Source organism: Piliocolobus tephrosceles, chromosome 8, assembly GCF_002776525.5.
Source record: "Piliocolobus tephrosceles isolate RC106 chromosome 8, ASM277652v3, whole genome shotgun sequence".
In the NCBI taxonomy this organism is placed as follows: Eukaryota; Metazoa; Chordata; class Mammalia; order Primates; family Cercopithecidae; genus Piliocolobus; species Piliocolobus tephrosceles.
Genome location: NC_045441.1, coordinates 14594786 through 14614885, shown reverse-complemented (window position 1 = coordinate 14614885; position 20100 = coordinate 14594786). Strand labels below are relative to the sequence as shown.

Sequence of the window (20100 nt, the reverse complement as noted above, 5' to 3'; positions counted from 1 at the left end):
TCATATCTTCACTAAATGCTACCAGGGCCATGGTGTTATCAGAAACGCTAATTTTATTTATTTATTTATTTATTTATTTATTTATTTATTTATTTCCAATCTGATAGCTATCAAGCTGTCCTGTCTCTACTGCAAATACAAAATTAGGGATTTAGTAGAAACCCCATCTCTAGTAAAAGTACAAAAATTAGCTGGGCATGGTGGGGCACACCTGTAATCCCAGCTACTTGGTGTCTGAGGCAGGAGAATCGCTTGAACCCAGGAGGCAGAAGCTGCAGTGAGCCAAGATCGCACCACTGCATTCCAGCCTGGCCAACACAGTGAGAACCTGTCTCACAAAAAAAAAAAAAAAAAAGAAGGCACAGATCTGATTATTAGGAAGCTGAGGTCCTTTTTCATACTTAGTATTCACTGAAGTGTGAATTACCTTTCACGTCCTCTAAGCATACCAACAAGGAGGCTGGAGTTAGAACTTATGTTAGAGCTCGTCTGCCTGGGACACAGCCTGGCCCTGCCATTTATTGACTGTGTGACCATGAACAAGCTTCCTCATGTAACTCTATCTTAGCTTCCCGCCTTAATAAGTAAAAAGATCAACTACCTCATAGATTTGTAAAGATTAAATAAAATAATACACACAGTCTGTGGCAAGTGACAAAGAATGTTATTATTATATTATAATATATGATATCGCCATATTATAAATTAATATAAATGATATAAACAAATCATAATAATAGTATTATTCATTTCTTGACTTGAATAAGTTCATTATGGTTTTTAGACATTTATCCTTTGTGAATTTGGGGTGGAACAAACATTTTAGGCAAATCTGTCTGCCAACTAACTGTCTCAAGTATCTTTTCATTAAATATAAATTCTTAATTTCGGAGTCAAACTCTTTTTTTTGCCATATACTTTGGGTGTTTTGGAGTGCTGTTTAAGAAGACTTTCCCCTCTCCAATATCACGGAAGTAGTTTGCATTTTCTTCTCATAGTCAGTTTCAAATTTTATTCCATGCTGATCCTGAGGTTAGGGTTTCTGGACTTCCATGAACTAATTTTTCAATCAGCCTCTTGTTCATTGACTCAGCACATGAGTGTACAAGATCAGGAGTGAATACAGCATGCAGAGAAGGTTGGAGACAGTGTGCCACTTGGTGGGGAAAATGAAGGGCTAAGGAGTATCGTATTTACTCTAAATGTGGAAAGGATATAGAAGGATGAGAGGACAGTAACACATTGTTTTAAATCTAATGTATAAAAATGTTTACTTTAAAAGGAGTCATTGGAGAAAACAGAAAACACACAATCACTTGTCATTTTTTCACCCACCTACCATACATGGAACATTTTATCTTTGCCTGCAGAAATACACAGACGCATATAAATGAGTGTCATGCCTATTTGTATTATTACTCAGTAGAAAAAATGGTCAAAGGACATGAACAAATATGGCATAGAATAATATAAAATAGACCTTAAACATAAAAAGATGTTTATCTTCACTCACAGGAAGAAAAAAGCAAATTAAAAACACAATGTGATACTATTTTCGCCTGTCAAATGAGCAAAGCCCCAACATTAAGCAGTATGCTCTCAGCTTTCACACACATTGTGGGAGAAGGGGTTAGGGCTATTTCTATGGAGGGCAAGTTGGCAGTACCTATCAGAATTGCCAGTGTACATGTTCAAATGACATAAAACACTATTATTCGTTTCAGCATTCTTTATAATAGCAAAAGATTGGAACTAAACCAAGACACTGATTAAAAGTATGTTCACCAGTGAAAAATACCTATATTTAGCTGGGTACGGTGACTCACGCTTGTAAATCCAGGCCTTTGGGAAGCTGAGGTGGGCAGATCACTTAAGGTTAGAAGTTCAAGACCAGCCTAGCCAATCTGGTGAAACCCTGTCTCTACTAAAAACACAAATATTAGTTGGGCATGTTGATGGGAGCTTGTAATCCCAGCCAATGGGGAGGCTGATTCAGGAGAATCTCTTGAACCCAGGAGGCAGATGTTGCAGTGAGCCGAGATCGCACCACTGCACTGCAGTTTGGGAGACTGACTGAGACTGCATCCAGAAAAAAGAAAAAAAAAAAGAGAAAAATACCTGTAGTGAAGTGTCCCTGTATACAGATATAAGAAGAGCTTTAGGATTTATAAATGAAAAGAGATGTGCAGAATAATATATGTTGTACACTCCCTGTGTAAGAAGGGTAAATGAAAACATATATACATGTACATGGATACTTATATATGTACATCCATATTTATCTAAATAAAAATTTGAGTGTTTTAGAACCATGTAAATGTTCAAATGTATTTATCTCACAATAGGATTAATAGGGTTATGCTATGAATATTATTTTTCAACTCCGCATCTATTTATTTTCCAGTGGAATCTACTGTGTGAAAGGAAAAGGAAAACTCGGGACCCCAATTCACCATGCTATGTTTTAGAAAAAAATAAGCCAAAAGCTGGCTCATGGGAGAAGCTGCCTTTCCTTTTGTGCCTAAACAGAGAGCTACAGATGAAAGGTCAAATAGCTCCAGAAGTAGCTACTCTATGTTCACTGTATCTTATGTAAAGTGCTGATTTAATGAGTGCAACATGAATACATAATTTGGCAGTTCCCCTGCCTGCTCCCTTGCTCTTGCAACGTGTGGATTGTTATACACTTCTTCTTTCCCCTCCAGTCCACTTTCCTTTTTTAAATATTGAGGCCCTCAAATTCATCTTTGGAGAAAGGCACAGACCATAGACTGTTTCAGTGATTCCGTGTTATTTTCTTCTGGGTGTGCCCTTAATCTAGGCAAAATAAACTTCGAAGTTGATTGAGGCCTGTGTCAGATACTTTTTGGCTTATTACTGTCTCTAGAGTAGAGTTACCAACAGTGCACGCCGATACTGTGGAGGATTTGCATGTGCCAGGTGCTATTAACTCATCTAATCCACATAACTCCAGGAAATGGGGCATTATAACTTCATTTTACATGAGGAGATTATGGCACATAGAGTTCCTGGAACTCAACGGAGGTCACACAGATACTAAACACCATACCCGGATTCCTGGGACCAGAGAGCAGGTGCTGAGCCTCTCCATCACGCTGCCTCTCTGGTGTTAGGGCAGCTCTCCTGGGGGTATCGTGAGGATCAGGAAACACGGTGTCTGCGAAACACTCTAGAGCTGAGCTCGCACGGTACGCGTCACAGGAGATGGTGTCCTGTTGCCACTGGAATGTCCTAAATCAAATGAATCTAACTCTGGTGACGTTTAAAACAGAAGCCACATGGGCTCCTGCATTTGGTTATGATTCCTCTTAGAAGGTGTCATAGACGCTATCTCAGGGAAAGAAATAGAAATGGGATGTTGGACCATTCTTACAACCAATACAGAATTCCATAGCCCAATTGCCATGAGGTTTCTTACCTTGGATTTTTAATTCGATATCATCCAATTAAAATACACATGTGCAAAAGTTAACTTTTCATTTTTTAAAATTTATTTTGCCTATTATAAAAAACACACCACATAATTCAACTAGCAAAGAAGGCTGCTTCAGGACGTGTAAAATGAAAGGCTTCCAGGCAGTTATCAAATTAAAGAACACTAAGGGAGGGACAAGGCTAGAAGCCGCGGACTGTCTACACCATGGCAGAGGCTATTGGGGTTGGCTGGAGGAGCTGTGGAGAATATGGAGAGAGTGGTGCTGGAGACTGCCATGGCTATTCCTCATTGTCATCACAGACTGAGGTTTTCTGTGTGCCCACTGGTTTGAAAACCATTCTACAACAATGATAGAATAGTACACACGTGAGAACTGAAATAGCCCAAACCTGGAAAGAAAGCCCAACTAGATCCTCAGAAGACGCTTCTAGGGACAACAACCGATGAGGAAAAGATGGCGTCCTTGTGCCACCGTCTGTTACGGTCTCTCTCCATTGCAGCAGACAGCCGTTCTTCTAAGCAGACAGATGGCGATGATGGCAAAATAGACCTCACTCTTGAGGAGCAGGAGGAGGTACGTGTAATATGCAGAGGTGTTTGTGAGCTGCAGCAGTAGTGCATCTAAGAGAAATTTCACATGTTCTTTTTACAGAATAAGACATATTAATGGGAGAGGGGTTCACAAATACTTATTTCTGATGATTTACATTGAAGCGATATTCTACCACCACCAAAACCTAAAAGTAAACATGTACTGCTACCACCACCACCAAGAGTCAGATAAGTCAGAATTCAGCTTTCAAGTTGATTAACAACCTCTGCTAAATTCATATGTAGAACATTCCAAGCTATTAAAAAGTAAGGTTGCATTGTAGGAAAGCAAAGAAAGTGGTTAATCCAGATCCGCTGATGTGTTAGGTAGTTGTGGCACACTCAGCTGTCTTTCCTAAATGTCTCTGATTATGGCTATGCTATTATGGGGTGATTGCATTTAATATTATTTGAGGTTTTGCAAGATATATATGCTGTCAAGGAATAAGTAAAGACAGTGGGGGTGGACCACCAGTGGCTACTCAATGAGCTACAAGGCTGTTTCTGCCTGCAGAATTTTCCATTTTACATGTTTTGTCTTCATGATGTCAGAACTCCAGAAACATCAGTACTTGGTGTGGAAAAGTGATGTGTTCATAACTCCCGCCCTTCGTCAAGTGAGATGTTACTGCCCCTCCTTGACTGGTGTGGCAGCTTAAGTCAGAGCCCCTTGGTATTGGAAATAGAAGAAAGTTCAGCAGGGCTAGAGCCAATGCTTCTAGTCACATTCTTTGTGCTTATGTAGAGAGAAAAGGCCAGAAATAAGTACTCATTCTGCGTCTGCTAAATGAGATACCCTATGCTAGACATCTCACATTCACGCTCTTATCTCTTCAATAACTGTGAATCTGGTATAATTATTCGTGGTTGGGTGATTAAAAAAAATATTACTCAGTAAATGTAGGTCACTTACACCTAATCATTAAAAGAGGTGGAGTGAAAGTCCACTCTGCAAAGCCCATGCACTCACCCATCCCCACATTATGTCCTTTTTGTTTCGGGTTCCTAGCTTTGTAATTTCTTGCTATCTGACTCTACTGCAGAAAAATAATAGAAAACTTACTAAGTACGTAAGCGCTTTGTTTGATGGCCTGATTTGAAATCCCAGACCTGTGTGACATGAATAGGGATTTTTAACTATTTGCTTTAAAGGGATTGTAAATAGGGAGAAAAAAATAATGTACCATTTTATAGGGGTATTAAGAGATAACAAGAAAATGCAGAACACAGCCCAAGCCCTTCTGTGTAAAAAGCACTTGATAAACACTAGTTTGTGTTATTAGCTACTAGCAAAGACCAAAGACTAAAGCAAAACAACTCAAGAAGCAACATGGTATCATGATTTCCCCAGTCATTAAAACAAAAGACATCAGGCCGGGCACAGTGACCCACACCTGTAATCCCAACACTTTGGGAGGGCGAGGGGGCAGATCATGAGGTCAGGAATTTGAGGCCAGCCTGGCCAACATGGTGAAACCCCGACTCTACTAAAAATACAAAAATTAGCCAGGCATGGTGGCATGCGCCTGTAGTCCCAGCAATTTGAGAAGCTGAGGCAGGAGAATCACTTGAAGCTGGGAGACAGAGATTGTGGTGAGCTGAGATCGTGACTGTACTACAGCCTGGGTGACAGAGCAAGACTCTGTCTCAAAAAAAAAAAAAAAAGAAAAAGAAAGAAAGAAGAGAAAAAAACACACATGGATGAATAAAACGATTTTTGAAATAGCTAAAAGCATATCACTTTACCCTCTAATTTACAGTCATCTCATACCCCAAAGCGGTAGTTTGCTTTGTTAATACAACTCCTAGAAAATGAGGGACTCATTTAAAATATCACAAGGTCCCTTCTGCAGCATCCAACCTAACAAAATCCATTCCCTGATTTTTCAAGCCAGAGAAATTCAAAAGTTAAAATGATCAAGAGGAAGTAAAAAACACAAAAACTTACCATTTGCATCTTTTGAACAATTGTCTTTGGGATCCATTGTGATGACATCTAGAAGAATGAGAGCAAGTAGTAGTCAATTATTCATGCCCATTATTTGTCAAGGTGTGTGTGTATGTTTGCGTGTGTGTGTGTGTGTGTGTGTAATTACATGAATATTGATAAAACCTGTCAACAGAGAGGCAGAAGGACAGTTATTAAAAATATGAGCCCACAATTCCAGAAATAATTTGTCTAATTCTATGTGATTAGGTAGATCTAATTCATATATTATGTTTTTGCACATCAATATGTTGAAGTTCATGAAGAATACATTTTTTTCTTTTTTATCCCAACTAGAGTGTAGTATCCAAGATCATTTGGTTTCCCTTCTGTATTCATAGCTCCTAGCACAGTGTCTGCCCAAAGTATGTTTTTGATAAATACTTGTTCAGTGGAAAAATGAACAGAACAAGTGGCTACTTTACAGCCTTTAACACACACTGCTGACATGAGATCAGCAAAAAGATTAATTTGGGTTTTTTTTTTTTTTTTTTTTTTTTGAGGCAGTGTCTCACTGTTGCCCAGACTGGAGTGGAGTATAGTGTGGTGTCATCATGGCTCAATGAAGCCTCAAACTGCCCAGGGTCAGGTGATCCTCCCATCTCAGCCTTTTGAGTAGCTGGGAGTACAGGCACATGTCAGCATGCCCAGCTAATGTTTGTAATGTTTTGTAGAGACAGGGTTTTGCCATGTTGCCCAGGCTGGTTCGGAACTCCTGGGATCAAGCAATCTTCCTGCCTTGTCCTCACAAAGTGCTGGGATTACAGGGATAAGACACCACACGGGGCCAAGAATTCTTTCAGTCCTAGAATCCACAACAGAATCTTACATGTTGAACGAGTCTGACTTAGAAAAATTTCTCACCTAAGCAGAAAAAAGCAGTCATTCCTTTCCAAACCATGCATGTCCCCAATGTCCCTAGCAAGTACCCATGATTTTCTGGAGGTATAGTGTTTCTGGACATAACAACAACAATGTTAACAAAAGCTAATATCTACTGGGTGCTCATTATTGTCTCAGGCACTATGTTAAATGCTTCCCATGCATTTTTTTTTTATTCCCCAATAACACTGAAGTGAGTTTTATTACGTATGGCCCCATGTTCTGAATGAGGAAATAAAGTTTAAAAAGTGCAGGCAACTTGCCGAGAGTCATATCAGTGAACAGCAGAGCCAGTATTCAGACAGTAGTCGTAGGGGAAGAAAAGAAATTGGACATGTGAAAAGTTCTTAGTAGAAATAATCCACAGAAATAGATAGAAAGTAATTTATAGAGACAATATAATGTCACCATTGTGTACTCTAAGAAAATCTCTTTGAGTATGTTAATTATTCTCAGCAAATGCTCATTTTTATTACAGGAGCTCAGCATTTCAGTGCAATTCTTTCTGGGACTAGAAAGAGACGGGCCAAGTCACATTGATAGTTCTCTGAATAAAACCTGAGGTAAGAGTTGAATTTATCTGTGATATTTAAAAAAAAGGAAGGCACAAACATGCAAACAAAGACAACATATTTTAAAGCAGAAGAAAACAGAGTCGCATAGGTGTTTGAGTTTATTATTTTTCTAGTAGATGTGTTCTTATCTATACGGATATGATTCTGGTGTGCAGTTTTATGCACTCATTGAGATCTTTATTTCATGTATTCTCAAAAATGAACTTGAGGCATAGGTTTTGGGTAAATCTCATGAATGCAAATGTTAGTTATCATGTCTGCATGCCCAAATATCTTTAAGGGCTGACTTTAATGGGTTTTCAATGTTTTTTTCTTTTCCTTAGGTTAATTTTATTTATTAAAAGATAAATGAAAGTGACTATCACTTATTTCCATGCATTGATTGAGATAAAAAGAATAAAGTAACTATTCCCGGTAATAAAATCTGTAAGAGTATCCTGAGTTCTCTCTCTCTCTCTCAATCAAGGTTGGTTGCAAATGTGGACCAGATTAGTTTTATCTCCTTTAAAGCACTTCATTGATTATATAATATGATCACTTCCATGTTATATTTTTAGCTTTTCTCAGAAAAAAACAAACTTCCAAGAAAGAGCATAGAAATCTACTGTAGAATGACATTAAGAGACGTGTCCTCCTTAACGTAGTTGCTTTGAGAAGCGCATGAAAGACATTTTACTTTTAGGCTGGGCACAGTGACTGACGCCTATAATCCCAGCACTAGGCAGGCCAAGGCAGATGGATCACTTGAGGTCAGGAGTTCAAGACCTGCCTGGCCAACATGGTGAAACCCCATCTCTACTAAAAATATGAAAATTAGCCAGGTGTGGTGGTGGACCCCTGTAATCCCAGCCAGTCAGGAGGCTGAGGTAAGAGAATTGTTTGAATCTGGGAGGTGGAAGTTGCGGTGAGCCGAGATGGTGCCACAGCACTCCTGCCTGGGCAACAGGAGCGAAACTCTGTCTCAAAAAAAAAAAAGCAGGTAGAAAGACATTTTACTTTTAGAATTTAGGGTAAAGGAAAACACGTTATAAAACTGTAACTTGTTGCCTGTATAATATTCACTATCCTGGAACTTACTATACATTTTATTTTGCCCTAATCACTGGAAAAATCATATCATGTAAGCACAGTGGTAAGACTACCCTCAGGCTTTGCACATTTGCCTCCCCTTTGTGTCTCGGCAAAGGAAATAGAAAATTGGAACCGTTTTTAGATAAACATCATTTTGTCAACAATGAACCCATCGTTTTTAGGGTAAACTTTGTGGGTAGCAAGATTGAGGTGAGTGACTCTGCCTGCTTCAATAGAACATTCCTGAAAGGCGTATATTTGTTCTTATTTCCAGATTAAGTAAAGTCATCAAGAGAGGGGAGAACTCTTTTTGAGCATTTACCACTTGCTTCGTTGCTAGATGCTTCCGTGTATATTGTTTCCTTTAATCCATCTAACAACCCTAAAAACCAGCATGTGACTTTCTTATTTTGGATAATGGAACTGAGGCTGAGAAACCTTTAGTAACCTTTTCAATTTTGTTTTCTCCAAAACCCATACCATTTTAATTCTATAGAAAAGTAGCAGGGCATTTACACTACCATTAAATGTAACACCAATTAAGAAAGATTTATGCTTGTTTTTCATTAATACCGAAAGGAAAAAATGCAGGATTCCCTTTCAAAGACGTGTTCTGAGAGATGATATGTGTAAACACATACCCGTCTTTATTGGAGGAAAGATAATTTCCTGATCAACTCCATTTTTATTATTCTCATGTCTGACAATACATCTGTACTCTTTATCCAGTGACTTTTCTGGCACCGTTAACCAGCTGAATTTCATGTATGTGTCGTTAGTCTTCACGGTGTTCCCCTCCTGGGATCCCAGAATCGTGTCGCTCTTCTTTTCTTGCCAATGTATCTTAATAACATCCGGGAAAAATTTCTCAAGAAGACAAAGGTATGTTCCAGCCTTATGGAGGTTTGTTTCAGCAATGGAAGGAAGAAAAATAGTGGGCTTGGGTGAAATATCTGCATCAAGGTGTTTATCTATGGGGAGAAATGGAATATGAATTTAAAAGAATCATGAGAGAAACACACACATTGCACCGTTTGAAATACATAACAATACATACATAACACATACAAAAATACATAACATAGTCTAGCACATAACAATAAAAAGAGACAATAACAATAACAATAACAATAGTGTCCACCGGGACCTTTCATCCAGGATAGACAGCACAGAACTTATTACTGTGCTTATATTACAGATGTTGAAAAGAGGATCAAAAAGTTAAATAACTTGCCAAAAGTCACAGCTCTCAAGTGTCAGATGCTGGATGAAAACCTGGCCTTTGTTTATTCTGCACATGCTGTGAGGGAGTGTGATTTTTAACTGCCTCCTACCAAGGCTTCCAATGTTCATGATTATATTTATTTTATTTTTTATCTCTTTTGTTTCATCATAGTGAAGCATGTTTTCAAGGTGGATGGCAGGGGAAAGGGGAAAAAGATCAGATAACTTCAGTGATCTCTCTACAGATGAGACTCTTTGGTCCTTTTCCCACTTCCATTTCCCATCCTTTGTAACTTATGTTCTTTGGCCAAATAACACACATTCTCATGTTCCACAATTTTGTGTCCTCCCACTCTTCATTACACTGATTCTGTGATGCACCATATTTATCTGATTATTTATCTTATTTCCTGTATGAATAAATGTCAGATTTTTAAAATCTTACTATTTATCTTATTTCCCATATGAATAAATGTCAGTTTTTTGTTTGTTTGTTTGTTTGTCTGTTTTTTGAGACTGGGCTTTTTCTGTCACCCATGCTGGAATGCAGCAGCACAATCATGTCTCACTGCAGCCTCAACTTCCCAGGCTCAAGTGTTCCTCCTACCTCAGCCTCCCACGTAGCTGGAACTACAGGCATGCACCACTATGTCTGGCTAATATTTGTATTTTGTAAAGACAAATTTCACCATGTTGACCAGGCTGGTGTCAAACTCCTGCACTCAAGTCATCTGCCTGCCTCAGCCTCCCAAAGTGCGGGGATTATAGGTATGAGCCACCATGCCTAGCCATTTTGTTCACTTTTATTTTTAACAATACACAGTCACTTGTTTTAATGAGAATCTACTTCCATCTGTACGTACTGTCTATCAAGTTGACCATGTAGCTTCAATGTGTATACCACTAGCAGTCCTCCCAGTTAATATCTATCTTTATATAACATCTCAATTTCACATCTGCACCCTCCAAGTTTTGGGGTGGAGCAGTATTTACAGCTGTACCTCCAGATTATTCACCATCTCTTGAATTTAGAAACAAAATGGCAACATTTCCAAAACTCTTATTAAACATTTTTATTGATTATTTTCAGAGATACTCTTCTGTTAATCCTATCCAGTAATACACTTGTCAGAATTTTATGTATTCTCCTACCTTTTTGTCCTACATTTGGGGATAAAATTTTAACCTGTGCTCCTTGCCAGGTAATCACAGGCCTTTTTCCTTCTCCTTTCCTTGGAACTTTTGATCATCTGTATTTATTTAATGGTCAAGCTCAAATATGACACTAGGAATGGAGAATACGTTTGCAAATCCTAACTCTCTGATAGGGACACCTACATACTAAATTTATATAGACAGAAAGAAAGTGCCAGAACATAAAATGAGGCTTTCTTTCCCAAAATTTTCTCTCACAACGTGATGGGGGGTGCCTTATGGATGGTACAGTCTTTGTGTAACCTCTCATATTAAAAAACGTTCTTCAAATACTCTGCTTTGATCCAGAAGGACTAACTGAACAAGATATCAACATGAAATGAACTCAATGAATGCTAGTTTGGGGCGACAGCACTGGTAAAAGGAAAGAAAAGGCAAAGAAATGTATCATGAATTTGATCATCATTACTTGGGGCTAAGGTCCCTGTAGTTTTTACTTACTTCATACAAATGTAGAATAACAGAATAAATCGGAAAAAATAATTTCCTTTTATTTTGTGAGTGGATAATTGTTTCTCAGAATAAAATATTCAGGGACACCATCATATGAGGAATCCAAAATGGACACTGAGAACTGAGATGCTTTAGAAAGTTGCTCTAAGGTAGTTGCTTTAGATGCATGTGAAGCATCAAAACAAAATCTTTAATGAAATATAAGGGCAACAAAGTCAATATTTCTCAACTGATATTGGTATTGACATAATCTTTAACTTTGTAGGTATGATCCAGTTAAGAAATTAAATGTTATAACTAGACATTTGACTATTTTACCTGTATCCCTATAAATTTACATATTCAAGTTGGGGGAGGGGAAAATGCATATTTTCTTAAACTTGTATAAATTTTCTCCGGAAAATGAAAAATCACCTTGTATTCAGGCACATCATATTTGAGATAATACATAAAACATTCTAATTACTTTTAGAAGCAGGTACAATTAGTTTTTTAGAAATAGAAAGCATTTTACAAATAGTGATATTTGTTCTGAAGTGAGCTGTTGAATAGATGGGGTTGATACATTTGTCTGTATTCCTGAGTGTATAAAGATCTCTCATGGGCAGTAACTTGAATTCTGGAAGAGGAATTAATATTTCTATCACCTACCAAGTGCTAGGCATTCTGGTGTGTAATTTCCATATTTAATTTCATTTAATATATACAACATTCCCTCGAGATAAATAATCTCCGTTACTTTCATTGTACAGATCAACTTGAAATCAGAACTTTCAACTTTGCTCTGGTATTGCAAAATATTAAGGACATTTGAAAAGAATGTTTATGAAGTAGTGTGAAGTGAAAAAGCCAGGTCTATTATAGTGTGTCTAGTCTATGATTCCAACTTTGTAAAACAAACAAACAAAAAGCATAGAAAAAATGTTTAAACACAAGTTAACAGATAATGTGATGAGGGTCAATATCAAATTATGATTTTTTGTTTATTTTTGTGTTTTCCAATTTTTCTCTAATGAACCAGCATTTTTATAATTTGAATACTTGGTGAATCAAAAGACACTTCCGAAAGGGCAGTTACATAGAAAGTGGCAGCCCCAGGAGTCATCGAGAGCAAAGTCCATACACTTCCCTGCACCGCACTTTCCTGAAAAATCACTTCTCAGAAAATTACAAATTATGACTTTGATTGCTACCATTCACATTAAGTCAACTGGATGAAAGAGAATCAGAAGGTCACTTTTTAACTTATAAGTTAATTTTATCATACGATCTCAACCACTAAAGAAATAAAAATATAAAACTGCTTTCATTTTTTTCAATGCTTTATCAACTTTGTGAAAATTCTCTCAAAACTTTCATTTCAGTGGATCTAACAGACCAAGAGTATCTTTATGAGATGTTTTCTCTCATCCAGGCAAAATTACATCTTTAAGCTTAAGCTAACAAATAATAAACAAACTCATTGGACCAATTTAAATAACAAATGCAGCTTATGTCACTTTTAAATGTGGTCACACGGTGAAATATTTTGACATTTGATAGTAATCATTCTTTGGTCAAATTATCAAATATTTCATCTTTCAGTGACCAAATGAGGAAGGTAGCTGAATTTTGTTTGTTTGTTTACTTTGTTTTCTTTTTTCCATTGGTTATTTTTAGAATTGAAGAAATAAAATCTCTAAACTAAACTTGTTCACAAAACTTTCAACAGAGAGATACCAGTAGAACATAAGGCCTCCATCCTTCAGAGATTTGCAAATGGTCTAAGCTCCTTAGTAATGTCTCCCATGTTAGGGCAGGAAAAGTTCTGACTCTCATGGCATGAACCAAGTCACCTGACCTCTCTGGAGATTTCACCGTGATCAGTGACCAAACCAGGAGGGAATCCTAGAATTCTGAGCCAGCTCCTGCTTGCCTCCCATCCCTTCTCTACATTGCAAAATTTAAAGAAAACTTACCTGTAATGATGAGCTTTGTTCCGGGACCAAATTGCTTGATTTTTTTGCCAAACTGTTGCCCACCACCTGAGAAGCCTTTACAAGAATTTCCCTTTGTGTTTGTCTTAAAATTGTGCCAGTATTTTTTAAATATTTACACAAAGACATAAAAATTGGCTGACATTAAGTCAAGACAAAGGTCAAACAAAATCATAATAGTTCTGAATGCAATCAGGAATTTAAGAACTGACCTCACTCTGCCCTGGGCACCTTGAGTTATGTACATTCTCTCCTTGTATCACATACATTAGAGAGTCTGATTTTAACTTTTCCCATGATTTTGCCTGAATCTTCTAAATATTCCCTAAAGAGTTTTCATGTATACAATTTGTCTTAAGTGTAATTTAGAGTTAATATTTCCTTAATTTTCAAAGACAGACAATAATAGGATTCTTATGTTTGACATTCAGTAAATAGATATTCAATATGATTTATAGGTATTTTGTGATTCATATGTACGGAGGGATGGGTATCTAGATTGATTCTAAAGTAACTTCCTTTTGGCCAGGCACGGTGGCTCATGCCCGTAATCCTAGCACTTTGGGAGGCTGAGGCAAGTGGATCACTTGCGCTCAGGAGTTCAAAACCAGCCTGGCCAACATGGTGAAACCCCATCTCTACTAAAAATACAAAAATATATATATATATATATATTAGTTGGGCTTGGTGGCAGGTGCCTGTAATCCTAGCTACTCAGGAGGCGGAAGCAGAAGAATCTCTTGAACCTGGGAAGTGGAGGCTGCAGTGAGCAGAGATGGTGCCACTGCACTCCAACTGGGTGACAGAGCGAGACTCCATCTCAAAAAAATAAAAATAAAAATAAATAGGGTAACTTCTTTTTAGAATCCAGTTCTCATTATTAGAATACCAGATAAGTTGTTACAAAATATGAATTCTTAATGCTGATTCATTGCCGAAAGACTGCTCCTTTTGACTTGAAAATACCCTTAGAGTTTCATTGAATTAAATCGTGTGCTACTCCACAGAGAATCCGTGGCAGCTCTGAGTTACGCAACTTAGCACTGAAATACACCATAGCTGCAATAGCTCCTTCATCATTTTCAACATATCTAGCAAATTTGATGCCAATACAGAAAGACAACTGAGTGGAATGATGTCAAAATGACTCATTCTATAGAAATACCCTAAAAATTATATTTTGAATATTTAATACATGCATATTCCATATGACTTTTTGGAGGAAAGAGAGATCATTTCAGTGCCATAATTAGAAGTAGAAGAATTATATTAATACACAAATAGTAATACAAATTGGAAGTTGGTACTAGAAAAATAGTCAACTAAGAAGTCCATTCATAGGGTTAAGCTACAGAAGAGGAAATATTCAAAGTATAAAAATACGACTTAATATTGCTAAATATCACGTACGGATCCAGACCAGGCACTTTGGAATAAACAGGCTTAGAAAGATCCCAAACTTTGCCACAGTGACTAGTCATGTGACTTTAAGAAAGTAACTGCTCTTCTCTAGGCCTCAGTTTCCTCATCTGTGAAATGGAACTAAGAGGACCTCCTGCATAGGTCTGATGAGGAAGGAGATAAAGCACTGAAACTATTTAGCATGGTGTCTGGCCCTCAATAACCTTTACTAATGTTAATTTTCTCCTTAAAGTAACAATATCCTGTCATTTTATCAAATCCTCCCACCAAACACAATACATAGATCTTATAAGCAATAACTGCTACATAAATTAAGAACGAAAACGAGCTCATGAACCTAAGACCTTCTGCTTCTCTGGCAGCCACAGGTCAAAGAACATGGGCAGGGCCCAACCAAGCCAGAATCTAGAATACTTGTCTGCCAGACTGGCAGGTTTTGAGTGTTGAGACTGTGTTTGTTTGCCCTTTTATCTCCAGCATTCAGAACAAAAACTGTTTTCAAGTAACTATTTGCTGAGAGGATAAATGAAGAAATGAAGATGTAAAATCAGGAAGACTCTTTTCGTTGACCTTGGAGCTGTCATGGCTGGTTGAACTTACAAATTCTATTAAACTGGGCCATTTCCAGGTGATATAATAAGAGTCCCAGTAGCATAAATTTTGACTGACTTCAGCCTCCCTCAAAGAAACTAGAGAACTAATAAGTGGGATGTATCGACGTTCTATAGGAATTTACTATACTAAGTAATTTTTTCTGTACTGTTTCTCAGGATGAGATCAAAATCAATAACATGGATTTGGCAGGCTAGCAGAAGAAGGAAGAACTATGTTGTATCTCAAAATACAGAGAAGAAGTAATTAATAAAATTCCATTTTTATGTCTCTCACTTTAAAGACCTACAAAAAATTATCTTAGACCAAGGACTTGCAGCAATGGTTTACAGACATGGTCCTCAAAACATTTTAATTTCTCTCCAGAGTCTACCGTGTGTGTGTGTGTGTGTGTGTGTGTTAGGTGTGTGTTTGTTAGTGTGTGTGTATTCTGAAAGTAGAATGTTAATCCACTTACAGACAGGGAAGGGAAGATATCATGTACAAAATCGTTTTGTTTCCATATTTAGCTAACCTGAAAAATTGCTGCTGGTATACTGAGGCCAGGGATGTGACAGATTCAGATAAGGTTGATCATTTTTTTCTAAAAAGTATCTATCCGTTTTTCATTACTAGGATAACAACAGAAAAAAAAGTTACTTACCAGGTGAAGTTACTATGAGCTTAGTCCCTTCAGCAAATATCTTGATCCAACCAGTGCTATCACACTGGTCTGAGCTTCTACAAAAATCTCAGCCTTCTGATCCTCATGACATGACTAGCAATCCAACAACTTTGAACCAGCAATTTTATCTTCTGGCTTTTTTTGGAAGTCCTTGAATATAGGTTTTGTGACATCTGATAGTTTGTACTTTTTCCTCATAAATTACCTGTTTTCTTCTAAGGCAGAAATTCTTGAAAAGCACCAACAGAAAAGGGAAATGGAAAAAAAAGCAGGAAGAGAAAACAGCAGGCTCAATGGGTCAACCCACTGCTTTTCTAAATTACCAGGAAAAGTATTCAGAGAACTGTATTTTTTTTTTTTTTTTTAATTTCCAGGTGTTCAATTGTGTTGAAACTGCTTTGAGATTACATCAAAGGAAAAGCCCTTCTGTTTCCACAAACACTAGGGCCTCTCTGTTGGCAACTTGGGAAGATATTTCTGAAAGGAGGAAACTCTTCAGTAACTGAAAATGCAAATGTGTCAGTGCAGATATACTTGAGAAATTTGAACCAAGGTCTCCACTTTCAAAAAGCCGCTTTTATCATTTGGCAACACGATGCTTTACCAAAGCAATGTCAAAAGAAAAAATGTGTTCTGCAATGACTTATTATTTCTCCCGGAATAACAGAAGAAATTTGTAGACTTCTGTCTCCCATGAAATAATAGATCATTTAATTATACTGAGGCATGAACAACAACAACAAAAAAAATCGAGCTATCTGACATGTTGAAAAATCTGCCATCTTAAGCTGGAGTCTGCTGTGTGATCTCTTGAGTACAGAAGAGGTGTTCAGTTGCAAGGACTGAGGAGGACAGGTCTAACGACCTCCATGTCCCCTCCAGCTCCACCCTGCTCCAGCCTAAGTCCCCTGAGTCCTCATTCAGGAAGGCACAAATGAGATTACAGAGGGTACCTGTCCATACATGGCGGCTCACAGCCCCCAAGCCAATGGAGAGGACAATGGGGCTGGGTGAAAATTATGTTTGGAAAGGGTTTTTTTTTAATAGAAAGTTCAAAATTATTATGTGGCGCTGTCGATGACCTTTTACACCTGTGATAGACGGAATGATGGCCACTCAGTCTCTTTGGTCCTCTGGTCTTTCTTACTCCAGGACCATGAGGGGGAAGCATCAGGAGTCTTAGCAGCTGTCAATATTCAAGAGGCATGGAGGATTTAAGTAATAAAATGTGAAAAAGTAATGAATTATAAAATCTTTTATTAAATTTACCAAAAAAATACATGAACGATATGAAGAACACAGTATTTAGTTTCCCTAAGGACATAAGATAAAACCTAAATACATGGAGAAACATACACTGTTGAATAAAAAGCTTCTATCATAATGAGGCCAATACACCCTAAATTCATCTATAAATTTCCAACAATTCCAGTCAGAATTACTACGACATGTTGTTGTTGTTCTAGGGTGTGAGGTTTAATGTTGGACTAGATAAGTTGATTTTAAATTCTATAGGAATGAATAAATATGAGATGTTTGAAAAATAATTTTCTGAAAAATGGTACCGTGAATAGATATTTGGCATTGTAGATCTTAATTCTTATCATAAAGCTACTGAGATAATATGATAATGATATAAGAATAATGAAATAGACAAATAAAATAAATTCTCCAGAAAATGTGTCAAATATGTGTGCCTATTTAAAACAAGCTGCAGCATTTTTAAATTGAAAGGAAAGGATGGGTTGTTTGGAAACGGGCATTAGGAAAATAATTACCTGAGAAAATAAAAATATCGCTGTACCTCATCCCAGATAACAAAGGGTCAAAATATATTAAAACTAAAATTACAAAGCTACACATGGCCAGAAGGAACATGTAGGAGAATAATTGTATCCATTGAGTAAAGGGGTATGGGATGGAAGTGGGGTAGGAGAAACTTAACACATTAATTTTTAAGAAGTAAGAATGTGGACAATTTTCTATTTTATAGTATTTTCAAATAAATGTTTTTGAAAGAAGAATAGACAATGAGGACTTTCTAAAAAATTTAGAGAAGAAAGTGACATGATCACATTTGCACTTTAGGAAGATATATGCGTGAGCAGAAAGGAAGGGGTGCTCCCTGGGACAGCAATTTGTGTGAAGCAGATGGTTTTATAGTTGGTCGCCATAAGCCATTAAGAGGCTTATGTGTTGTTGCAGAGATGGTGGAGATGTACAGAGTGGCTGGAGCAACAAACATTAACAAGTTTACTCGAATTTTTAAAAGATTCTTATGAAATAAATTATTATCTCAGGAAGTTGGGAATGAAGAAAAAGACACTTTAAAATTGGAAAACCCAGGTTCAGATTCCAGTTCTTCCACTCCTGGTATCGTGCCCTTGGGCGCAGACACATCTCAGAGTCTTGGTTTCCTCACCTTTTAAATGGAGAGGATTAGACCTAATTCCCAGGACTTTTGTGAGATATTTATAATAGAGCAGGGGACACAGGAGGTGCTATAAACTGATTGATTTTCTGTTATCATTTATGCAATAATTCAGACAGAGAGACTTCACTTCGTAAGGTAGAATGGAAATATCTTATTTCTGTGTCTTTTTATCTGAAAATTATAAGTTATTGTTACTTCGGACTGTCAGTTACCCTTGCACCTGTCATAGATGGGATGATGTCCACTCAATCCCTTTTTGTCCTCTGCTTTTCCTTATTCCAAGACCATGTGGGGAATTATCAGAAGTCTTAGAAGCTGTCTACATTTCAAGAGCCATGAAAGATTTAAGTAATAAAATGTAAAAATGTAAGTAATGAATTATAACATTTTTTATTAAGTTTACAAAAAAGAAAAACTATGTGAAGACCATAACGTTCAGTTCTACTAAAGGCATAAAATGAAACCTGAATGAATGTGTATAAAGATGAGCAATTTTGCCTCTAACCCTATATTTTGGAACACACACATCCTCCCCACCACATTTGTCATGTCTTGAGCTAACAAACTGAGGCAACTTAAATCCTGCTTCCAAGAAGATGGGTTATGAATGAATAAATACATAAATAACAATTAAGTCTAGTGAGGTAAAGCACAAGTTGGCACTGCATTGCCTGAAGTTTTGCATCACTTTTTCAAGTTTGATGATAATAACTTTCATAGAGAACAGCTTCAACCAAATTTGTTTGGCCATCAAAAGATATGAAGACATATCTCACATTTCATATCAGGTTTTGGTGGCCAACATGAACCAAAATAATAATTTGCACTATTTTTCACATTGGTTTGTCTTTTAGAAATTTTAATGGATCTTAATTAAATCAGGTACAGAAGTAAGTTAAGACGCTTCCGAGAGAGACCACTGTCTGAAGCGAAATAAACACATTATCTGACATGTACAAGAGATAAAAAAAAATCACATACTGACCATCTGTGGACCACTAACTTTCATAAATTAGCATAATTTGATTTCACATATATCATCACTTAGATGATATCAGATATATTACGATATAGTCCAGTGGATCCTCACTTGTTTCTGAAAACACTGGGGCAGTGTTTGGGGGAGGCCAGGTCACTGCACTATCAATCAGTCTCCCTTTTAGCAATTGTACCACTTGCCTTCATTCTTAACCCAATGATTTAGTCTTTTAGGGTTTCTTTTGCACTTGGGGTATTTAACATGCCACTATGCATATTATAGACACTTTTCAACTGATATTGCTCCCACAAGCAACATGTCTGGTAAAACACTTGTTTCTTTTTGACAAACAAGAAATGTTTGCATAAAAAGACTCTTGTCTGGAGGAATGTCTTGGGAAATTAATATTCTACTCTAAGCCCCAAATCTCCTTTTCGTTTCCCTTCCCCCTGCTTCAGGATGACAATCCATGGCCCTGTGCTTTTTGATAGTGAAAGAAAAGAAAACTCATAAATATAGTGTCTACCGTGAGTCAGACACCAATTATGCATTTCTCTC

The 20100-nt window shown here is 37.2% G+C and overlaps 1 gene segment (V, D, J or C); it reads right to left on the bottom strand.

The window, feature by feature from the left end:
• Positions 1–3489: 3489 nt before the first annotated feature.
• LOC116418884 overlaps positions 3490–20100 on the bottom strand; it is a 59617-nt gene continuing 43006 nt past the window's right edge. Inside the window, 4 exon segments of the C gene segment in view lie at positions 3490–4078; positions 5997–6044; positions 9205–9534; positions 16109–16166. Of these exon segments, the coding sequence occupies positions 3936–4078; positions 5997–6044; positions 9205–9534; positions 16109–16166 (579 nt within the window).